Consider the following 25,368-nt stretch of genomic DNA (forward strand, 5'->3'; position numbering starts at 1 on the left):
GAACTTTAAGTCTTTCCAATACCATTCTTTGATAATTTCTTTATATTTGGAGAAAGAAATACATGATTTATTTTCACATATGTTAAAAAGTCACATTATTACAAATACAATTTTACATACATAATGCTTCATGAACAAATGAAGAAGTAGTTTTTAGAACTAAATGCAACTTTAGGAAGGATTAGAAATCTATCTACTTTGTATCCCAAGTTGGAAAGTCAAACTTTATGCTTTCATTTGTGATATGCTTATCAACTTAATGCCTGATGGAGTTCTGAAACTCATCAGTGAGAAGTGTTTATAATTTCAGGTTTACAACAGTCCAAATACTTATACTTTTTTTTTTTTTGACAAACCACCAAATATTTATTGTCATTCAATAATCTTTAACTGGGAATTAGGACTTTCTAATTTGGTAAAAGTAGTAAGACTAGAAACTGAGTGGGTGTGGAACTCAAGGTGTTCTGGCTCAAAGTCTTTGTCAATGGGCCAGGCATTGGCCTGGCAAGAGCACAAACAAAATTCTTTCACTGATGGGAATAACAACAACAACAACAACAATATTAAATGTAATGATACATTTTTCAAAATAATATTGTTTGAAAATATTTCTTAACTACTGTGTTTTTCTGAATATAGATGTTGACATAACTTGTCATCTTTGTAAACCCTTTGTTTAAAAAAAAGTAGTGTTTGTTGAGAGCTTACTGTGGAACAAGTATTATTCTAAGTATTATGAACTCATAATTGTGAAGGAGCCAGTAATTTACAGACTGAAGCATAGAGAAAATAAATAACCTTTCCAATATCACCCAGTTGTTAACTGGTAGATCAAAATTTGAACAGAGATAGTCTGGTAGTAAAGTGTGTGCTTTTAGCCATTACCTGACAAGGACAGATGGTACTGGAGAAGCCCTTGAGGTGGTTTTATTTTTTTATTATTGTTTTATTTTGAGGTCCTCTAATGTCTTTCTCTGCTCTTTTCACATACAATTTTCCCATTTTATCCTCCTCCTCCTTATTATTATTACTACTATTGTCAACACTAATGGATATTTTGATTAGAATCCTTTAAGGAGAGCAGTGATTACAAAGAAGGGGATGCCTCGGAGACAGAAAGAGAGAAAAGATCACTTTTGTGACCCAGGATCATATCCTTACTCTTGGCCAATTTTTTTCCATGGCTATGGGGGCCCAAAGACAATTTAAGTGACTTGTAACCTATCATCTCTAATCTCCTAAATACTTCAAAATTGCATGCTCATTTAAGAGTATCATAGTGAACTGATAGCATTATCTTCTCCCTTGAAAGATTTGCACAGATCATAAACACTTTAAAAAGTTTGAGTTTATAAATCTCCTTTCGTAGAGGTATATTAAAGAGGTATATTATGTATAGTAATATGATGTTTTTTAAATCATTGATTTTGTAAACCTCTGTGTACTGTATTAACATCACTTGTTAAGAATGAATGAATCTCAAATTATAGTATTATCATAAAAGATTTAAAAGTAGGTCAAGTTGTAGAATGTAATGTTTTGGCTTGTTTTCAGCTTACCAGTTTGCTGGCTGTTGTGTGCAGGACAGAGCTTTTCTCTTTTAAATCTAGCAGCGCCCTCTAGAGTGAAAGGTTAATACAATTTGATAAGAAAAGCAGTTTGACCCACTCAAGTATTTTTGATCCTTCCCATTTTGAGGGGCATTTGTTACTTACAAGTAGCAAAGAGTGGAACCAATGTTTTTTGTTCTGGGTGAATATTTTTTTCAAGGATGACTTGGTAACTACAACGAAATAGAAAGAAGCTCATTCACTGTGAAAATTTATTTTTGTCTTGGCAAATCTTTCAAGGGAGAAGATAATGCTATCAGTTCACTGTGATACTCTTAAATGAGCATGCAATTTTGAAGTATTTAGGAGATTAGAGATGATAGGTTACAAGTCACTTAAATTGTCTTTGGGCCCCCATAGCCATAGTTGTACATTTTTTTCTTCTTATGAAACTTGATCGTTCATAATGTTATTTTAAAATTGATATTTTCATAATAATCAGAAACATTGAGTTTTTTTGACCAATATAACATGTATAAATTTATTGACTGCCTATTTTATACATGATGTACTACATTTGTATTGAGGAATACATAATAAATAGAGAATAAGCCACACCCCTGGTACTTACACATTTATTTCCACTTGTATATCAGATTGTGACCCATATTGGCTATTTTATCAAAATTGTCCTTAAATAAATTAAGACTATACTATTGATATATATATATGTATATATATATTCTTTTTTTATTACAGAAGAAAATACTCAGGAAACATCACAGGTGAAGAAAAGTTTGAGTGAAAAAGTTTCTCTCTATAGAGGTGACATCACATTGCTAGAGGTAGATGCTATAGTCAATGCGGGTGAGTACTTGATTATATGAGTATTATTTTAAATTATTTTTCATAAACAGGAATGTAGGTATTTTAGGAAAAGATGTCCTTCCTGGTATAGAAATATCTTATGTACTTCCCTTCTGGATTAAAAACACTGATGATTTATTTTACGTATGTGCTGCAGTTAATTTACTAACTCATGGTATCCATGCTAAGTTGAGACTAGGGTACTAGATCATTGGAAAAGTGAAAGATTATTGCAGAAAGTTCCTCAGAAAGAACTTTAGCAGCTCTATTGTTGCTGGTTTCACACTTGGGTTAATAATTTGCCAACATAAAAACAAATTCATCAAGCTTTTTCCTTCTTTTGAATAGGTTGTAAAGAGATGATTGAACTACACCAAAACAAGTAATCTAGAAAGTAATTATTTCTGCGGTTTCCAAATCACAGTTGTTTGGTTGCTCATGTTTGCTATGAAATGCTTTATTCTAATTATTTCAATAATCAAGTAATTTTTATGTTTGAAAATAGGGGAAATTAACTTATTTATGATGGTATCTCCTATATATTTTATTATGTGACTACATGTCAAATACATAGTAGTTGTGATTCTATAAAAATAAATGTCAATAATAAAAGGATATTTAATGATTTTAATTTGTGTTTTGTAAAGGTAGACTTTTTTCAGCCTATCTTTGGCTTGAAAATGCCAAATAAAAATAGATTTGGACTTAGGTAAGGAGAGACTTTGTTCAGAAAGATTATTACAGTAAGGGGAAGAGTACTATTGTAATAGGAGAAGAAAGAATATTGCAGTAGGAAGAACCACTTTGACCACAAGATCTATAAGTATCTCAAAGATCAATCAGAAAGGGGCTTTTCTTTTATAAGGAGGAGTAAACAGGCTAAAAAGAATTGGGTGTGGGGGACTGGGATGAATGGATGGCATGATTGGACAGTTGATCAGGGAATATTCTTCCCCTGAGGTCCGCTGATTCTTGGGAGGGGTCATTCAGGAAGGATTGTTCACCTTCCATTGCTCAAGGATGGGTCAAAGTCCAGGGACTTGAAAGAAGGAGAAAAGCCTTACTAAAGTTTGGTCAACTCCAGTTAAGAGCTGTTGACCAATCAGAATGGTCAATATGGACAAACAGTTCAGCTAATCATTTATGAGTGAAAGAATGGGAATTTGGAAGATGTGTCTTTGTCTTGTCATAGGTTACAAGGGATCATCCATGAGTTTTATCTCAGTCACACGGGGAGCATATTTCTGTGCTGGTAAGCTGTTTCCTCGAACACAAAAGGGTGAGGGGTAATTTTTTGGCAGTCTCTGTTTTCCAGGAGTACAGGGTTTATGTGAAATTCAACATTGTCTTGAAGTTTCCTCTGGTGATGAATAAATTCACACAGGATAGTAGGAACATGCTTTGGTGGGTGAACAGAAGGATCTCACAGAGATCTGGAATGTTGTTTAGGAGATAGACTTCTAGCAGGAAGTCTGGAAGTCTAGTCAGCTTGTTATTCCCTTAGAATTGGCTGTCGGTTGCTTTGTACTGTAATTTGCTTTGCCATAGTCAGAGCTGTTTTTTCTTTTTCTCTTCTTCTGATTCCTCTGTGATTCCTTTCTCCTCTGCTGCATCTCTCAAATGCAAAACCTTCATGAGAGGGGATCAGCCTTGGTCATTTAATCACCACTCAATATGAATCACTTATTTGGGATAGAATTACATCTTCATGCCACCTCATAGGCTACAAGTCTCCCTTATATCTAGTCTCTGTGGACTGTTCATTTGTAGCCCTGGGTATCAAGATGCTTTTCTCTGATCTATGGGGCGTCTGGGGAAGACATGCCCTTAGAAAGAATCCCATGAACTCCTTTCCAGTACAGAGGTTTAATCAGATATTATTGTAGCTATTAAGTCATTAATGATTTATTATGCTCTAAATCCTATAAATATGTAAGCTTTAATTTAAAAAAATTTAAAAGCTTTTATGTATATATAACACCAACCTTCCTGTATATTCTTGTAATTTCTAGCTGTTAATCCTAGTTCTGTTCTGTGGAGTACAACTAGTGATGTGTATTTTCTTCTTAAATACCTGAAGATAACTCTTGAGTTTCTTTCTTGTTATTAACATTACATTGGATTTGCCACGTTGGCACAGTAGGAAGTGATGGCTTAATAATAGCAGCAATTATGGTTTTTCTTGGGTTTTGTTAATTGTGTACATGTGTAGCTCCCCCTTGAGACTATAGAATGGTGTCTTTTCATTTTTTTGTGTCACCCTCCAAAGCGATGTCATGCCATTATGTTCTTAATAAACACTTGATACTGTATATGTGTTAAGTTGAACTACGTGCAATTGAACCATATGCTACAAAGCACCTCTGAGCAATTGCACATTCAGCATTGAGGACTTGATATACTGAAACAATTTGGCTCTGATTTTAAAAATGAATTATTTGATCAATTAATAAAAATAATTATGGGGTGGGGCTCCTGGGTGGCTCAGTCAGTTAAGTGTCCAACTTTGGCTCAGGTCATGATTTCATAGCTCATGGGATTGAGCCCCTCATCGGGCTCTCTGTTGTCAGTGCAGAGCTGACTTCAGATCCTCTGTCTCCCTCTGGCTCTGCCCCTCCCCCACTCTAGCACATGTTCTCTCTAAAAAATAAATAGACATTCAAAAATAATTATGGGATAATTTTTACTGAAATAGAATAAAATGGTGCTAAACAGGAAAACATCTCTAATAGAAAAAGAACATCCTATCACTATTTTGATTCTTGTCCTTCCCTGTATGCATAATTTTTTCATAGCTGCCACATAGCTGTGTACAAGGGTTTGATGAATTAATATGAAGGGAGGCAGTAACTTTCACTCACTCCCAAAAACCATTTGGCACCTTTAGCTCACCTCTCTGGCTGAGATTATATAATTTGGCCATGTTCTGCATCTCACAAGGACAAACTCATTAGGAAGTTCCTGGGTATATGGAAAAGAGATGCCAAATGTACAGTGTAATGACTCTATTTACAGCTTTCTGCTGTGCAGTTTGTTTGCCTGGTGTGTAAAGAGAGGAACAGAATTTTATTCTTTCAAGTGAACAAGGCAACATGGCAGGAGACTTCAGAGCTGCCTCTAGTGAGAGGGGAATGAGAGGCAGTGCCCCCCTCCCCCCACCCCCCCAGTCAGGGTGCCAAAGCAGCCCAGACATCACTTCCTATCAAACTTCTAAAGGTTATCTTCCCACTTTCATGTTGTATTAGTTCGTTGGAACACCAGGGATTATTTGCCATGAATGAAATGATTTGATATTTAAACTTTTTCCTAATAAAGTACTCCTTGAACTTCCTTAGATTTCTTTAAATGTGACCCAGGATGAGCCTCCTATGCCTCCTATGTATTTTATTCTTCTCTGTAGGAATTAATGCATGTTTGGTATATTTTAACAGAACAAATTTTGTAGGCAGTAAGGTATACAGGGCAGTAGCACAAGTTTTAGAGTGAGGCAGACCCAGGTTCAAATTCAAGTTCTCATACCCAGGGTCATTTTTTGTTTAAACTTTTTATGTTGAGATAATTATAGGAAATTGCAAAGAGAGTACAAAGAGTGGGAACACCTGGGTGGCTCAGTCGGTTAAGCATCTGACATTGGCGCACGTCATGATCTCGCTGTTCACGATGAGGTTGAGCCCTGCATTGGGTTCTCAATGGTGGTGCAGAGCCTGCTTGGGATTCTCTTTGTCTTCCTCTTTCTGCCCCTTCTCTGCTTGCTTTCTCCCTCTCTCTCTCTCTCTCTCTCTCTCTCTTTCTCTCTCCTTCTGTCTCTCACTTGGAAAATAAATAAATAAACTTAAAAAAAAAGTACATAGAGACCTGTGTACCCTTCACCTTCACCTGTGTAAGCCTCCCCCGATGGTGACATGATATAGCTGTAGTACAATATCAAAACCAGGAAATTGACATTGGTATATTATAACTAGACTGTAGACCTTATTCAGTTTTCACCTATTTTTTTTACCTGCATTCATGTGTGTGTGTATAGTTCCCTGCAGTCTTATCCCATTTATAGATTCATGTAACCATTACTATAATCAAGATACAGAACTGTTTGATTATCTTGAAAGAACTTCCTATTTTATAGTATCCACCTCTTTGCCCTCCCCTTCCCACTCTCCACTCTCATTATTCATTCCTTTACTTTTCTCATTTTAAGAATATTATATCAATGGAATCATACAGCATGTAACCTTTTGAGATTGATGGTTTTCACTAAATATAAAGCCCTTGAGGTCCATTCAGATTGTTGCATGTGTCAGTAGTTCATTCCTTTTTATTTCGGAGTAGTGGTCCCTTACATGGTTATACCCGTTTGCTGAGCCTTCCACCCATTGTAGGACCTCTGGGTTCTCTGAAGTATTTTGCTATAACCAATAGAGCTGCTATGGAGATTCATGTACAGGTTTTTGTATATAGCAGAGTATAGGATGATCTATTTACTGTGACTGTGTCCTTGTATAATTTTGTATTAAGGCTATTGGTCAAAGCGTTGTGGTTCTTGCTAAAGCTCAGGGTAGAACACATTAATCTAACTTATGGTTCAGTATATCATTAGAGACAATTTTACTTGTACTATAATCTTAGAAAAATATTTTATAGGCAATATAATTGTTATTCATTTGTGAATTGTGTCATGAAAAGGAGTTAATTCTCTAAGTCTAATGGGTTATGATTGGCCAAAGATGAATTCAGTTCACCATAAATAGGATTTTTTAAAGTGGAAAATGAAGAAGATTGATTTGTTTATTTTAGTTCTTCCTGTCCCTACCCCAGCATGCCCCTATATTTACATGGTAGTTAATCATGGAGGGCTTGGAGTCAGAGAAATCATTATTTTATTTCTTATTTTATTTTTTAAATTTATTTATTTTGAGAGAGACAAAGACAGCATGAGTGGGGGAGGGGCAGAGAGAGGCAGAGAGAGAGAGGATCCCAAGCAGGCTCTGTGGCTCAAGCTGATGAAACTGTGTCTGATGCTTAACTGACTGAGCCACCCAGGCACCCTGAGAACAATCATTATGTTAAATGTGTCTCTTTAACTTCTTGACCAAAAGACCTTCAGTAAATTATGTAGCCTTTCTGAGCCTTAGTTTGTTCATTGGTAAGATGGAGATAGTCCTGTTACTATCTATTCCTATTACTGCTTCCTAGGGCTGTTGTGAAAATCAACAGATAACATATACAAAACACTTCACATAGTGCCTAGTATGTAGACACATACTCAGTAAATGGCAGCAGAATTATACTGGTTAGTTACAATATCAGAAAACTGATTTTTTCTACGAATGTCACAAGGAAATGATGCATGTTTTTCAAATCTTATGCACAGATATATACTACCAACTAAATGGGTTTGTCCTATGTGTCCATAACTTTAGTTGTTATACTATTCACTTGAATTTTGTCAAGGAAAAGTTGTCCAATTCTGAGGCTTTTATGTTAAATTCCAAGTTTTAAAACATTGTTGGTAATTTTTGTGAACTAATGGTCTAGAATAATTGTTTTAGCTTACTTTAGTGATTTTTTTTTTACTGTATCAATTGTGAATGTCATAATTGTCTAAAAATTGAGATAGTGACACAATTGGATAGATGATAATTTAATAGCTGGGTATAATTTAATTAAAAGAAAAGTTGATGTAGAATATCTCAATATCTACACAGGTAAATCAGGTACTGGGACTGCATATGAAGGAAGAAATTTTAGTTTATAGAAGTTTCCTTAAATAATCATCTCCATTTGCTTAAAATAAATGTTATTTTATGTATTCATTTAGTAAAACCCAAATAAGGCATATTTGAAATTAGAATCTCGATCATTGAGAAAATAAGTTCATTTACTCTCAGAAATATTTTAGGACAGAATTGATAGCAACTGCTTAATTTAATATAAATTTCATCTCTGCTAGCAAAGCAGTTAAGTTTTATTCTTTATTGAATTTCTGTATTGTATGTTTTTCTTGTAACAGTTTATTGAGTAATAATAGACACAAACACACACACACATAAGTGTACAGCTCAATGAAACCCCATCCAGATTAAAAAGCAGAACATTACCAGTATGTTGGCAGAACCCTTAGTACTCCCTAATGTTTTGTAGTCAGTGTAGGATAGTATATTTACTGCTCTGGCTTCCAGTAGTATACATTACTTTTGATTTTTTTTTTTTGCATTTCGTATAATTGGGACCATATCATATATGTTCTTTGATATTTGGCTCTTTTTTAGTTCACTGTTATATATGTAAGATTTATCTATGTTGTTGTATATACATATAGATCATTTTTTATTGTTATCTAATATTTCATTTTTGACTATGTCACTATTTTTTGTGACTGTGTCACTATTTCTCTATCAATCTACTATTGATGGGGGTTGCAGTAATTTCCAGTTTGGGATTATTAGTACTTTAGTGAACATTCTTACATATTTGTGTGTGTGTGTGTGTGTGTGTGTGTGTGTGTATTTTTGTGAATAGATATCTATATAGACAAAGGGGAAAGAATTACTATACATCAATCTTTCCCTTCACTTCCCCTCCTATGCTATGCCAGAATTGCTGAAAAGTTTCAAAATCTCCAATGTGGATAGCTGTGGGATAGGTTTGAATAGACAGGTGTGGAAGGAACCATTTTTAAAAATGTTTATTTACTTTTTAGAGAGAGAGAGAGCATGAGTGGGGTAAGGGTAGAGAGAGAGGGAGACACAGAATCTGAAGCAGGCTCCAGACTTTGAGCTGTCAGCATAGAGTCTGATGTGGGGCTCTAACCCATGAGCAGTGAGGTCATGACCTGAACCGAAGTCAGATGCTCAACCAACTAAGACACCCAGATTCCCCATAAAGAACCATTTTTTGAGATGAATTCTTAACCTTGGCTACATGTTTAAGTGTGAGCCTCCAGCTATAAGGATCTTTTTCTAGTGTAAGGATAGACATAAAACAGGAAGTACTGGGAAAAACATATTTAAATAAATCTAACAACCATCACCATTCCTAGATTGGAAGATGTAGTATGTTAAAAATGTCAAACTCTCGGAGTAACCTAGATTTCTAATAAAAATTCCATTGATATTTTTGAGATTTTGTTCTGGTGATAGTTGTTTTTTTTAATTTTGAAATTGACAAAATAATTCTAAAATTTATCTAGTAAAACAACAGGATGAGATTTGCCAAGAAATACCTGAAAAGACAGATAAATGGCAGAAGTTGGGGGAGGAGTCACACAATTCCAAATTAAAATACATATGTGAAAGCTATAATAATGAAAAAAATATACATCACTACTTCACACCTTTCATAAATACAAATTCTGTGTGGGGTTTAATAGCAATTAAAGAAACCACTTAAAAGATAGAAGAAAATATAAGGGATTGTGTCTTACCTGTGGGTGGGAAAAACCACTCTGAATTCACTAACAAAGAAAGGAACCATTGAGAAAGACTGAAGAACTTGACAACACAAATATTCCTTTTTAAAAAATGTTTATTAGGGGCGCCTGGGTGGCGCAGTCGGTTAAGTGTCCGACTTCAGCCAGGTCACGATCTCGCGGTCCCGGAGTTCGAGCCCCGCGTCGGGCTCTGGGCTGATGGCTCAGAGCCTGGAGCCTGTTTCCGATTCTGTGTCTCCCTCTCTCTCTGCCCCTCCCCCGTTCATGCTCTGTCTCTCTCTGTCCCAAAAATAAATAAACGTTCAAAAAAAAATTTAAAAAAATGTTTATTTATTCTGAGAGAGAGAGAGAGAGAAAGAGAGAGAGAGAGAGACAGAGACAGAGAGACAGAGAGCATGCAAGAGAGGGAGCACGCGAGCGGAGGAGGTACAGAGAGAGAAGGAGAGAGAGAATTCCAAGCCTACTTTGTGGTGTCAGTGCAGAGCCTGGCATGGGGCTTGAGTTTGTGAACTATGAGATCATTACCTGAGCAGAGATAGAGAGCAGATGCTTAATCCACTGAGCCACTTGGGTGCCCCAACATAAATATTCTTGAATGCTTCAAGAGAAAGTCATACCATAAATATATTTGGAAAGTAAATGTCAAATTGGAAAGAAAGATTAGAAACATATATGACAAAGGTTTACTCTTGTTATAGTAATAATAAAATAATAATAAGTATAAGCTTTCCTCAAAAAAGACAAATGTCTAGTAGAAAACCTGCTTAGGAATGTGAACATGGAACTTAAAAAAAAAACACAAAGAAATGCCTTATAAAAATAAGATTAAAAATTCAATACTGTGAGGATGCAGTGAAAGGAGGCATTGTGATGTGAATCATTTTTTATTTGTTAATTCTGCATCCTAGCATATTTTTCAAAATATTTCTACTCTTTGACTTATCACTTCTTTGTTTTTTTGATCTATAGTTTTTTTCTGAAGGAATTTGTAGAACAAAACTAAACATTAAACTTACAAGGAATCAGAAGATAATTGTGAAAAGAAAATAATTGCCAAGGGGATGGATGGCTGTCAATAAATTCCCTCTGAGTTTTCATCTTCTATTTTTGACCTCTGCTATACTTTTAGATGAATAACTCTAGGAATTAATTAGTAACACAGTCCTCAGAGGACTTTGAGAGACTAAAATTAAAAAAAAAATGATAGAGAAAGTGGTAGACGTTGCTTGGGCATTTGTTCTGTTTTCAGATATTTTTTTTTTCTGAGAATTTTTCAATGCATATAGGAAAACTTATATTTTGTTTGTCACACATACTAGTTAACTGGATTAAAAAATATTATTAGAGATTTTGTTGGGGTCTGATTATGGAAGGAATGTGCCCTAATATTCAAGGAAAATATAAAATATAAAGAAGAATAAAACATTATAATTTTTCAGTTTAGTGTTTATGTGTCAGGTTCTTTTCATTTCATAGATGTATTTTGAATTTTACAAAATACTGCTTAATTTTTTTATTTTTTTACTATTATGGTTATTTTTATGTGTAATTTTAAATAGCTGTATCATATTTAATCATACACATGAGTATTTAACTGTCCTCTCAATGTTGGATATTGAGTTTGTTTCAAGTTTTTTACTGTTATATTCAGGCTGAGACAAACATTCCTAGCAGGTAAATCTTTGTAAAAATCTTTGATTATTCATTACCTTGGAATTAATTCTTTGAAGTGAAATAATGGAAGTATGAAGTTTTTAAATATATGTAACCAAATAGCTCTGTGCAAAGGTTAAATGAATTTATATCTCTCATTTATGAGTACTAATTTGATGACTTAAATACTAGTTTGATGACTTTAATTTTTTTAATCGTTTATTTTTTGAGAGACAGAGTGTGAGCAGGGGAGGGGCAGGGAGAGAGGGAGACACAGAATCCAAAGCAGGCTCCAGGTTCTGAGCTGTCAGCACAGACCCTGATGTGGGGCTCGAACCCATGAACCATGAGGTCATGACCTGAGCCGAAGTTGAATGTTCAACTGACTGAGCCACCAAGGCATCTCTAAATTTGATGACTTTAAAAAAAATCTGTGCCTTAGAATTGCATTTCATTGTTTTAACTAACATTTCTTTGAAGACTAAGACCATAACTTTTGTTATTACCTTCTGAAATAGAAAGCAAAATTATACCTATATTATTTTATTGGCACCAATATGGTACATGTAACTTGCTGGCGGTAGCCAGGAGGCAATGGGTGAGGTTGGGTTAGTTGGAGGCTTGAAGAAAATAGTACTGAATGTTTCTCAGCTGAGCCTAATAGCTCAACTTCAATGCCACTGCCTCTCTTCCTGAGATTCAAGATGGTGGGGACAGAGACAGGCACTGAATTTCATTAAAATGAAAGAGAAATGGTTTATTTTACTTTCAGAGTAAGTAGTACTTAGGATTTAGCATAACACTTGGCACTGTGTACATTTTGTGGTATGGCTTTGGTTCTTGGAGGTCACCAAGTATAGTTTCTCTTAAACTTGGAGCCTTTATTCTAGGCAAGAAAATTTCAGAGCACACTCCTGGGGCTGGAATGGGTGGAGTTTCCTAGGTGCCATATAAGCTAGGATAATCCTGCTTTGTAAAGCGAGTCTTGACATTTACTGAAAGCATCCCAGCTTCAGAAGCTAGACTAAGACTAAGCTTTCTTAATGCTACTTTTCATGTGGACCGAGCCAATTGAACTGAGACTGGAGGATGAAACCAGTCCCCTGGGAGGGTAAGCAGCTGTGCTTACATTAGGATAAGGGACATGGGGAAATTCTAATTCAACTGGTAGTTAACAATAAACACAAATATCTTCTGCTATAGTTTAATTCTTATAAATGCATGACTTGTCAAAAGTTGATTATAGTTAAATCTAATTAAAAGCTGAAATTTATAATGGCGCCGAATGACATTTCATGAGGCCTAGAGGCTATCTCATGCTTGTATGCAACCTTATTTGGAATTCTCCATGCTCTTTTTTTTAAATTATACAGTAAAATTAAAAATTTTTTTGGTGTACACTTCTATTATTTTTAACTAAAGGAGGTGTATATTTTGTTATATATACTGGTCAATTAATTTCTAAAAATTACTTCTTTATTTGTGAGTTATGGGAAGTTTCTGTTTGTGGGCTGAAAAACATTTGGATGACCTTCATTCTGTTCTTTTGCTGCAATGTAATTGTAGTTATCTGGCTATTAGTTAACGTAAATTTTATTAAAAAAATTTTTTTTAAGTTCATTTGTTTTGAGAGAGAGAGAGAGAGAGAGAGAGAGAGAGCGAGCATGGGAGGGGCAGAGAGAGAGGGGGAGAGAGAGAGGGAGAATATGAATCCCAAGCAGGCTCCACATAGCATGAAGCCCAGTACAGGGCTGAATGCGGGGCTTGAACTCACAAACTGTGAGATCATAACCTTAGCTGAAATCAAGAGTCAGTCGCTTAACTTAAATTTTCCTTAATTAAGGTCTTGGTTTATTTGTGTAGGGAAAGGGAAAAGTGGCATTGATTTCTGAATTCCAGTCATTAATTCATATAAAATTTAGGCTTCATAAATAATATTGAAGAAAAAAAGCTTAGAAAAAAGTAGAAAGTAGACATCTTCATATTTGAATGAAATATAAATCTATTAAACTTCAGTTTCAGAGGAACTTAATGATTTTTGTTAAGTTTGTGTTTGGTGAAAAGTCCCTTTATGAAGAATTCTATATACTTAAAAAGGAAAGAATTAGTACTCGATACTTGAGTAGGAAGAATATTTTTATTTATAGCTCAAATTTGGTGCATTTTGATTGACAAGTGGTTTATTAAATTTGGTGTTATATAAAGGAAAGTTTTGGCCACTTGGTAAGAAAGGTTGAAACTTATTTCTCAACATTCTTAGATGGTTTGGCTTTCTTGTTATAGAAGCAGCCAAATATTTGCTTTAGAACAGGGACAGAAATAAATATCTTATTTTGGCATTCTATCAGCAGCTTTCTCACTACTCTTCTCATTCTTGTAACTTTTTGAAGAAACAGATTTATGGCATGAAATTTCCCAGGCTTCTTTTGACCTTGAGGTATAATCTGATGTGCTTTGTTAAGTTTTAATTTTATGACACATCACATCTCTGTTGTGTCTAAAATTAAACTTCAGGGTAGAGGTATATTTTTCCACATTGGGATTGTGAACAGAATAAATTACCAGAGAATTATGTTTAAATGAATGTGTAAGTATAGGAATGTTGACTAGGCTAGCTACACCTCCCCACATAAACAGCTTGTTAATGTGCAATCAGTCACTGGAGTTGCCATGAACTTGGAGCTTAATGAACAGGCGGAGAAAGAGGATGAATCCCAATCCAAAATGGATCTGACAGTTTATCAGGCAATTTCACTGATCACTAATCCATTTTGCTTGGCAACTTAATTTATCACGCAGTTAGAATTTTCATCCCGTGGGTTTCCAGGTGGAAATTAATTCAGAAACATGTCCAGTCCATGGAGTTTAAGAGACCTGCTTAAGATTTGTGAGGACATTTAAAAATAAGTTATTTTAAATGCATAAAATAGGTTTCTCTTAGTCCTCTCAACTAAGTCCTCTTAAAATGTGTGGCTGGTACTACCATGATAGTATATCATAACAGTGAATTAAGGTTTATTTTTTCATGTAAGAAAATTTCTAAGTGAAATAGACAAATTGTTAATTTTAATTCATTGAAATAAATATTAAATGCTTTAAATAATCCTGTGAATATAATTCTGTCTTTACATATAGAAAAATTACTGATCTTGAATGTGTTTTATAGCATCCATAGCAAGAAATAATGAGCAAAAGAAATTATTTCTTTTTTTTTTTTTAATTTTTTTTTTCAACGTTTATTTATTTTTGGGACAGAGAAAGACAGAGCATGAACGGGGGAGGGGCAGAGAGAGAGGGAGACACAGAATCGGAAACAGGCTCCAGGCTCCGAGCCATCAGCCCAGAGCCCGACGCAGGGCTCGAACTCCCGGACCGCGAGATCATGACCTGGCTGAAGTCAGACGCTTAACCGACTGCGCCACCCAGGCGCCCCAAGAAATTATTTCTTTAAAACTCACAACTTTACATCTTCTGAATACTTACAGATTCTCTAATTAGATTAATTTATGGTTTATTATTTAAAAATATCTAGTTAAAGCAATCTTCTGTGACAGTAAGGAGTAAATGCAACTTGCCTCTCATAGGTCGCAGTCTGATTCTGCTTAGAATTTGCAAGGATGAGCCTCATTAATTGGGCTCGGCTTAGGACCTGGTTTAAGATAACCTTAAAGTCAGAAACATATTTTCTTCACCTTTGGAAGACTTGATTTGTAGTACACAGAAAGTTAAATTGAATATTGATCCTTGAAAAGCAAATGTGTCCTGTAAAAATGACGGAAAAAAAGAACACAGTAAAAGATGATAGAGTGATTGATTATCCAAAGCCTGGAGACAGGAGCCGCCTCCTCAGATGTCATCTTCTCTAGGCATCTATGGCTCTGAGACGGTGATGGGGATGAAGTGTTAGAGGAGATTAGTTGCACCCTGGCATGGACTATTACATTTTATAAGAAGATTGAGGAAGGCTGGTAACAAATCATTTCTCAGAAGGAATTTGAGGAATGAAGAATAGAACATAAGATCAATAAGATCTATGATATAACTCCAGGAAGGTACACCAGGGAATTCCTTATAATTTCTCAAGCTCTGTAGCACTTTCAAAAAGAACTTAAGTCAGTGGAAAATAATCGGGATGACAGAAAACTTCAAACTGGCATAATGCTGTCATTGATTGGATGTGTCAGGCAAATTGTGGCTATCATTCTTATGACCAGGCTGATTAAAGCAATATCTTCATAATCTAGACGGGCTCAGTGTTGAATCATCCTGGCACGTTTCCCAAATCCCCTCTCTGAGTTTTGGCATTTTTTCCCTGGAACATATTGCATACCTTGCCTTGTCTTTTTAGAAACTGGACTTTCATTTTTAAATTTAGAAGAAAATAGTCATTGAGTCCAGTATCAGTTTTTGGGAATCAAGCCAAAAGAAAAAAAAATCTGCAGGGCATTGTTTGGCTTTCTCCATCTTTCCTACAACACTGATGATTGTGATAAACTCTAGTGGGCATCAGAATCACCCCAGAAGCTTGTTTTAAATGCTGACCCTAGCCTTCATTGTCCCATGATTCAGATTCAGGGGGTCTAGGAGGTGCCCTTGGAATCTCCAATTAACAGACATCCTGATGCAGTGGTTCTGATGGAGGAGTCTGCACACCTTTCTTTTGGAAACATTTCCCTGAACTCTGGGGCTTAGAGCATACCACGAAAGGTCCATGCACTTGCTCTCTGGTACTCTTTTTCAGACATTTTTGAAAAATCTGTCTTCAGAACTTTCACAGATATGTGTTGGAAAGAGCTGTATCTCCATCTGTTCTCTTAAAACAACCTGAGCTTTAATATTTACTTTTCCCTTCTCTTCCTGACCCTTTCTTCTTTATTTTCCTTATGATATCCTTTTCCCTTTCCTTCCTTCTTTCTAATGCATATTATGTTAGGATTTGTACCTAACTTTCTGCCAGATATTAGGATGATAGTCTTTGTTCTAAAGGGTTTTATATTCTCCAGGAAGATACATATACAATATAATGCAGGTACAATGACTAGTGGCACTGAAGAAATATGAATCAAATACCAGGGACGGAGTCATTATAGGTATGATGATAAAACATGGAAGAGAGTAGCAGTTCAGTAGGTGTAAAGTTAAGAAATTGCATGAAAAAAGGCCCTAGGCATGAGAAAGTCTGGCCTGTTGAAGAAATGGTACATTGGTCTAAGATTTATTTGTTTGTGGCTCTGTGAAAATTCGCTGGACAAAGAGTAAGGAGACTGGGGCTCAAATATTGTTATAGACCTAATGAGTTTGGTTTTGGTGATCTCCAGTGTGTGTCCATATGCGTCTTTGTTTTTATTGGTTCTAAGTCTTTGGTTTATCTTTCAGCATGGCTGACTTGTCTCAAAGGAGAGTGTGTATTGTTGCCTGTGGTATCTTTCTGGAGTATCTCTGATTCATCTCCACACCAAGAACTCATGAGTGAATCAGTTGGGGAATCAGTAGAATTTAGTGGTTGTGGTAGGATGAAAAACAGACTCTGCCCTCTAAAATATACACCTCCTAATTCCAGGAATTTATGAATATTACCTTAGATGACTGGTATAATTAAGTTAAAGACCTTGAGGTTTGACTACACACATGGGAGAAGGCAATGTGAAGATGGAGCTGAGAGAGATTTGAGGATGCTAGCCTTGAAGACTAGAGTGATGTGGCAATACAAAAGGAATGCTGGCAGCCACCAGAAGCTGGAATAGGCAAGTATCTTCTCCCCTGTAGTCTCCCGAGGGAGGGCAGCCCTGCTGACATCTTGGTTTCTGCCCAGTGAACTGATTTTGGACTTCTGTCTCCAGACTCTGAGAGGATAAATGTATATTGTGTTCAGCAATGTAGTTGGTGGCAAAATTTTTAATAGTAGCTCTAGGAAACTTAATAGTTAAGAGGCTGAGCTCTGAAGTTAGAAAGATAGGGATCTTATTGTTAGTGTGATCTTAAACAGTTCCTAAGCTCTTTATGTTTATAGACTAGCTTTGAGGAGGAAATGACCTAATATGTGTATGTGCTTTGTATGGTGTCCAGGTCCTGGTACGTTTAATAAATTATTTAATAAATGTTGAATATGGTGAGGGTCACAGTGATGACAATGGTAATTAGAAAAATATAAAACAAAAGGGGAGGAAACCCAAATGAATCCACTGTGCTTTATAACATTTCTAATTTAATAAACTGCTGACTGTATTACTTCTGAGTGATTGATAAAAGTGTTATTCTTACTATTTAAATGACAGATAATAAAATACACACTAAGAAGTCATTTAGTGAAATGTGAGCATGTTGCAATAAAAAATCCTCAAGTTGGATTTGTGTTCCATGAGGAAGACAGTGAGAGATCTTGATTTTTGGGTGAGGCTTTTTTTTTTCTTTTCTTTTGTTTAACTTGTGGTTCTTCAGATAGTCTGCAGTTTAGAAGGAGATACCTTTTGATTGAAAAACCATTTTGGTAGCTAGCAGAGGTGATCTCAGTGGAGAATCAATTTGTTCACTAATTAGAAGTTCATATTGCTTATAATTCTTCTAATAGTTCCAGGAGTTTGAGTGAAATTGAGATTTATATCTTTCTTTAGTGATACATGTGGCCATTCATGGTAAGAATAGGAATAAAGAAAGACTAGGAAAAAAAAGGTAAAATAAAACTCAACATAGAGATACACAAATTGTAGTGATCTTGGTTTTTCCTTATGAAACTTGAGATCCAGTGAGTTTGTGGTGGATCCAGTGAGATCCAGTAAATCTGTATTGGAATTATGAGGCATTCAAACATCCTTCAAATGTGAAATAGCCACCCTGTTAGCCAGGATATTAGATCTGTAGGTTTACTGAGCCATACGTGTAGGCATGGACTAGGTCACTTTGTACTGTGATAGAACTGATGTAAGAATCAGGTGTATCTGATTTTTGAGTCTTGGGGAGGCTGTTGCTTGGCAGCAGTGGCAGATCTTCTCCCTGCGGCCATGGGTACACTTGAGGCAGTGAGCTATTATACTCATTCTGTCACACTGAGTCTTCCACCCATGAAATGAACCATTATTTAGAGAATTTTGTCTTCTCAGAAATTATTAAAATACATTACCAAATGTAATTTTGCTATGGTGATTCATCAGATCAAGAGCCTTCTGAGGGCAGGGACTGTTATCCACTTATGTATCTCCAATGCCTTCCACTATGTCTGGCCCATTGTTCATGCTCAGGAGATGTCTGGCCCATTGTTCATGCTCAGGAAGTGTTTGTAGAATTAATGAATGGTTGAGTATGTTGCTTCCTCTAATAGGGACTTTTAGTTAGAATGGTGGTAAATAGACTTAGACACTGAATATTTTCTTCTTTCTATCAGTCAGCAGAACTCACTCAAATGGTGGATTTATTTATTTTTTTAATGTGATTTTTTTTCTTTTCATTTAAAATTTCTTTGGAAGCACAAATGATATAAACATAATAATGTAAATAAAATAAGAGGAAATGAATGACCACTTATTCCACTTTCTAGAAAACTATTTTTTCCTATTTGTTTCAATGCATTTATACACATTTCTTTTGGCATATTTTTGACTAGAACCCAGATTTATTTTGGTACACAGTTTTCCAATTAATATAAAAGTTTTTCATAATGTTTAAAAAAATTTTTTTAATGTTTATTCATTTTTAAGAAAGAGATAGAGTGTGAGCTGGGGAGGGGCAGAGAGAGAAGGAGACACAGAATCTGAAGCAGGCTCCATGCTCCGAGCTGTCAGCACAGAGCCCGATGCAGGGCTCAAACCCATGAACCGTGAGATCATGACCTGAGCTGAAGTTGGACGCTTAACCAGTTAAGTCACTCAGGCACCTCCATTTTTCATAATGTTTTATACAGTTCATAATCACAATGTTAAATGGCTACATAATATATTCTGTACTTCCAAGGCTTAGTTATATGGTCTCCTCATTTCTCTTGACTTTTGTGATTGTAGTACTTTACACATACAATGACTGTAGAACTTTTGATATTTTTTTTTTTACAAAAATCATGAGAAATGAGGTATATCAGAGAATGGATTATACAATTCTGTCTTGATGCCTCACTCACTGATGGTCACATAGTAGGCATTCAGTAACTATTTGTAGAGTGCAGATACCATTATAGGTTCTGTAAATACAAAAATGAGTAAGATACAGTGTCTGGATTTGATGCTCAAAGTAGAAGCTTGTGTTCTAGAATTGTGTCTGTGTTGCTAGGAAAACCCAGAGGAGGCTGACATATTCATGTCATTGCTTTTTCTGTCTTATGAATTTCTGGAGGAGGGCTGTCTTTCCAGGAGTGGTATGTGTAGGCCAAGGAGTGTTAACATTTTTATGGCTTTTAATTTTTCTCATCAAATTATTTTCTTTATAAAAAATTTTTAAAAATTTAAAAAATTTCAATTAAATCTAAGTTAGTTAATACATAGTGTAATAATGATTCCAAGAGTAGAATTTAGTGATTCATCACTTACATATAACACCCAGTGCTCATCCCAGCCAAGTGCTCCTTAAATTATTTTCTAAAAGATTCTGTTCCATAATATATGCCTTGTCCACCCATGTATTTTCTCATTTATGTTTGGTATTTTGAAATATATTTTTCACCAAATTGTATAATTTCCTTATATAATAGTGGTAGGCACAATTCTAAGATGTTGCTCAAAATTTTTCATATTGCCTCCCCTAGTATACATGCCCAGAGTAATCACTGGGACTGTAAATGTGATATATTTTGCTCCTATGGTTAGGTTATATTATTTGGCATAACTGAGTTTAAGAAGGGGAGATATCAGAATGAGTCTGATCCTACACAGTGGTTATGGACACATTAGCCCTTTAAAAACAGTTTTCTCTGGCTAGTTGTAAAAGAGGAAGTCCAAAAACGAGAAGGATTCATCATGCCTTTGCTGGATTGAGGAGGCCAAATGGAAAGGAATTAGTCTTGAAATGCCAAAGTGCTCAACCTCTAGTTGCTGAGAGTGACTCCTGGTTGGCTGACAAACAGCAAGAAGCAGGCGCCTGGGTCCTACCTTCATGAGAAACTAAATTCTGTCAATAAGAATGAACTTAGGAGATTTTTCTCAAGTTTCAGGCTAGAACTCAGCCCCACCAACATCTTAATTTCAGCCTTGTGATTCCTAATCATACTGTGCCTCTGTTTCTGGCCTACAGAAATGTGAGCTAATTAAATGTGTATTTTTTTAGGGGGGGGGTCCTTATGATTTATTTCTTTATTTAAATCCAAGTTAGTTAACATATAGTGTAATAATGGTTTCAGGAAAGGAATTTAGTGAATCATCACTTACATATAACACAGAATGCTCATCCCAACAAGTGATGCCCATCACCCATTTAGCCCATTCCTGTACCCAACGACCCCTCCAGTAACCATCAGTTTGCTTTCTGTATTTAAGAGTCTTTTAACAGAAGACCATGGGGGAGGGGAAGGGAAAAAAAAAGAGGTTAGAGAGGGAGGGAGCCAAAACATAAGAGACTCTTAAAAACTGAGAGCAAACTGAGGGTTGATGGGAGGTGGGAGGGAGGAGAGGGTGGGTGATGGGTATTGAGGAGGACATCTGTTGGGATGAGCACTGGGTGTTGTATGGAAACAAATTTGACAATAATTTTCATATTACAAAAAAAAAGAGTCTCTTATGGTTTGCCTCTTTCTTTGTTTATATCATTTTTCCTTCCCTTCTCCTATGTTCATCTGCTGTGTTTCTTAAATTCCACATAGTATTGTTTGAAGCTGCTAAGTTTGTTATAATTTGTTATGTAGCTATAGAAAATAAATATTATTATGTGTTAATCATTTGTGCTATTTACTATCTTTATTTTATTGTGAGTTTTGCTTATCCAAAAGTTTTGCTTTTTATGTAATTGAAATATTGAAATTTTTCTTGATTTCTAGAATTTCTTCAAATTTTAGAAGGTGTTAGGGTGGTGTGTGTAGCTGTCAGAGGATTTGAGTCTGAGTCTCAAATAATATATTTCATTGGACTCTGTTACTGGCATCACTTTTGCTTAGTAATTCATAATATTTCTGTCCAAACAATGACTCTTTCCATTGCTAGTTAGCTAAGGATAAATAGAAATTTTTCATTGGAAAAATTGGGATTTTTCTCACTAAAATATTTTTTTCTACATTTGAATAGAACTTTTTGATACAATATTTTAACACTAGTGGGGCCTAACAATGGAGAGCAATGCTATAGAGCTATGCCATAATTCTTGGCAAGACAAAGTTTCTCCAAACTTTTCATTTTTATTCTACCCTTCTTCCGAATTGAAAATCCTCTGGACGGCCTAGATCTGGCCTATTGCCTATTATTGTCAGTCTTTTTCTGATCTAGAATGGACTTCTACAAGAAACGAAAAGGATGAGTTTACAGTTTTCTCCCATGAGTCTAGTATCAAACTCAAAGACATGGTTATATATACAACAACTTGATTATTGTGATTTTTAACACCCATGCCTCTTGCTGATCATTGTTGATGTTCAGGTATTTCTGTAACGTTCCTAGATTGATGTTAAAAACATCCTAAACAAGGGATTTCTTTACCATTAAAGATGCATTTTGTTCTTTCAACATGAAGATATTAAAGACCCATTATGTGCTAGCTCTTTAGGCCTTGTTATTTTTTGCCTTTTCCATTTGACACACATGTGTCAAATAGCCTGTGCTAAGAAAATCTTCAGTGTTGGAAAGAAAGGTACATATAGTCATTTTTCTTGGCTGACCTCACAGAAAGATTTGGATTTTATATGGGAAGAAGCTAGTAGTTACGTGAACCATAAGGCAGTATTTTGATTTTTATAATGTAAATGTGATTAATTTGTTTAAATAAGGCATTATTTCTGTTAGGGTTTAATTTAAGTATTGAAATGAAAATTAGAAGCATGGAAATGAGAAAACTCTAATCATGATCCTGTCAGGGGCACACAGTCATTTTGTATAGATTAAGAGGTTAGAAAGTGATCCTGTCATCCAATGTCATGTAATTTTTTTTAAAGTTTATTTATTTATTTTGAGAGAGAGAGAGACAGAGAGTGAGAGAGCAGGGGAGGGGCAGAGAGAAAGGGAGAAAGAGAATCCCAAACAGGCTTCTCGCTGTCAGTGTGGAGCCTGGCTCTATCCCATGAACTGTGAGATCATGACCTGAGTTAAAATCAAGAGTTGGATGCTTAACTGAATAAGCCACCCAAGTGCCCCAATGTCATGTAATTTCAAGTCTGAAAGGAACCGAAAGATTATCCAGACCAGGTGCTTCATATTTCAGATGGGGAAACTAAGGCCTAGGGAAAGGATGCAACACACTCAAGGACATGGACACACAGGCTGTGTGTGGCAAAACCAGTAGGATCCATGTCTCCTGATATTTGTGTTCTTTTCTTCAATTCAGTTCCATGTGCTACTTATTATACTTAATTCAGTGGAAACTTCACGTGTATTTCATGATGTTAAGTTGATATTATAGGTTGGACTGTGGGAGGTTTTTAGGACTCATTGTTCTTCTCTACGGTATTGGAAAAGTATGGTTTCTATTAAAATACTCAGTGAACCTTCTCTTTTGAAATACTTATTTAGATGAAATATGGATAGTAACTGAAACCTCTTACTATAGCATTATAGTTTGGTCTGAGTGAATTTCTGAAATTTTTTATTGCATTGTTGCTGAGTATTTTTGGTTAGAGAAAGGAAACATTTCTACAGATATGTTTTCTTCTGCTGACTTTTGACTGCTTTTCTATTGACCTTTTTGCTTGAAATGACAAAACTAAAAAACACATTGTTGTGTCTTTTAACAAAACTATTGATCTTCATATGTATACAAACATCTTGGTTGTTAAGTTGCTTTTTTTAAATTTCATGTTTTGGAAGTATGCTTCCATTTCTTTACTTCTTTTATATTGAAAATCTGTAACTATTTGGTGTATGAGTTAAATTATTGCCTGTATTAAACTTGGATTTCTTTTAAATTTAGAGAATGAATGAATGAATGAATGAATGAATGAATCCTTTCCCCTTTTTAATTTATCCTGTCATGTAAAAGAAATATTTTCTACAGTTGTTTGATTTTTCTAGGCTATAAGTAATGTTACATAGGTTTTCTTGGGATAATCCAATTTTGTGTCATTGGTGAAAGTTCTAATTCTGCTGATTTTGCCTACTTTCAGAAAATTGTTTTGTAAAATAGCATAACTGTATTCGTGCTTGCCTTTTCTTCAGTATATGGAATCCACACAGCTCGGCTTTAAATTCTCTTTCTCTGACACTTACTAGCTGGGGTCACACAAAGAACACTCAACCCCTAACTGAATCTCTTTTCTCACCTTTAAAATAGAGAGAATAAATGTGTTAAAGTCATTGTGAGGATTAAATAAAATAATGCATATGTCCCTGGCACATTGTCAGTGCTCAATAAATAATTCATATAAAAATACTATACAAAATATATGGCACAAATGTATAAAATTTATAAAAAATATTGTATAAAATACAGAATAGTATTCTGAAATATTATCCTCTTAGACATTATCTAATTCATCCAGTTTACCTTCTTCATGAATTAGTCTACGACCCTTTCTCTTTATACAAAAGACCTGGGATTATTTCATTAGGAGGGATCTGTAAGTAAGTTCCCAAAGATGATCCTATTAAAGAATATATGGTTTCCCTTATAATAAGATCAAAAGTTCCTTTTCAAGGGGTGTCAGGTCAAATACTTGAAAATTTCCTTCTGGCAATCTCTTTATTGCTCCTATTTGGATTGGATAAATTAAATACATGGGCAATATATTGTAACAGAAATTCTGTGCAACTATATAACACTTCCATCTGTTTATTTTTCATTTTTGTCACCTTGATTTCCTATCATAGATTCCTGAGGCGATCAGACACCCTCCCCTGCGGAGTCTGTGTCCATCTGGTCCACACAACTCCTTCCCAGTGTATGAGAATACATCAGCTATTTGGGATTAGAGACTTTGCAGTGTGTTCTTCCAAATTGTAGTTTAACTCAGGCTTGGCACCAAACTCATGTTTTTTTATGAGATTGTCATGCAAGAGAATGAGGCTATTTCTGTATCCTGATACCACAGAGAAATTAGATTGCCTCATGAACAAACGCAGAAAGCAAGGTACATAATTTTCAGTACTTGAAGCATAGTCACTGGTGTTATCTCCTGACTTTGTCACAAAGTAGTTAATTCTTAAGTTCTGAGCCCTATTTTAAACAAATGTTGTCTGAATATCACTTCAAATGGTGATACAAATAAAGTCACTTTAACATTGATTATCTAAAGCTCCCCCTTTTTTTTTTGTCCCTAATACATCATATGGGTCCTCTACTTATCTTTTCAATGTGCATACTTCCCTGACTGTTCTGGAAATCTCACCAAAATGTTTCTCAGCTGCCATGAGACATTGGCCAAGTCTTTCTCTCTTGCTCAAGCTTTCCACGTTTGGAGGGGCCTCTCCTTCACTAGCACTACAGCATCCATGGTGAAGATGTGAGGAGGGAGGATGATAACCCCAGCTCTATGCTTTGCCTGGATACCTAGGCCCTCTCAAGAAATCTTCTAGCTGTGCATATTGATTGTCTTTCTTAGAGAAGAAAATATCAAGTTCTACCTTCTCAGATGTAAAATCACCTAAAGAAGTCTTCTAAAGTAGTAGGATTTTATTTTTTAATTTTTTTGCATACAAATGTTCATAACAGCTTTGTTCACAACTGTCAAAAAACTTGAAACAACCCAAATATATCCATAAACTGGTGAATAGATAAATAAATTTTGGCATATCTGTACAATTGGAATACTTCTCAGTG

General features: G+C 35.3%; 1 protein-coding gene across 1 annotated transcript in view; it reads left to right on the forward strand.

Moving 5' to 3' along the window:
• MACROD2 (mono-ADP ribosylhydrolase 2) overlaps positions 1-25,368 on the forward strand; it is a 2,032,256-nt gene that overhangs the window by 68,425 nt on the left and 1,938,463 nt on the right. The window contains exon 3 of the mRNA XM_047854222.1: positions 2,310-2,417. Within this exon, the coding sequence (XP_047710178.1) occupies positions 2,310-2,417 (108 nt within the window). The remainder of the gene's footprint in view (positions 1-2,309; positions 2,418-25,368) is intronic.

This window comes from Prionailurus viverrinus, chromosome A3, assembly GCF_022837055.1.
Source record: "Prionailurus viverrinus isolate Anna chromosome A3, UM_Priviv_1.0, whole genome shotgun sequence".
NCBI classification, from domain to species: domain Eukaryota; kingdom Metazoa; phylum Chordata; class Mammalia; order Carnivora; family Felidae; genus Prionailurus; species Prionailurus viverrinus.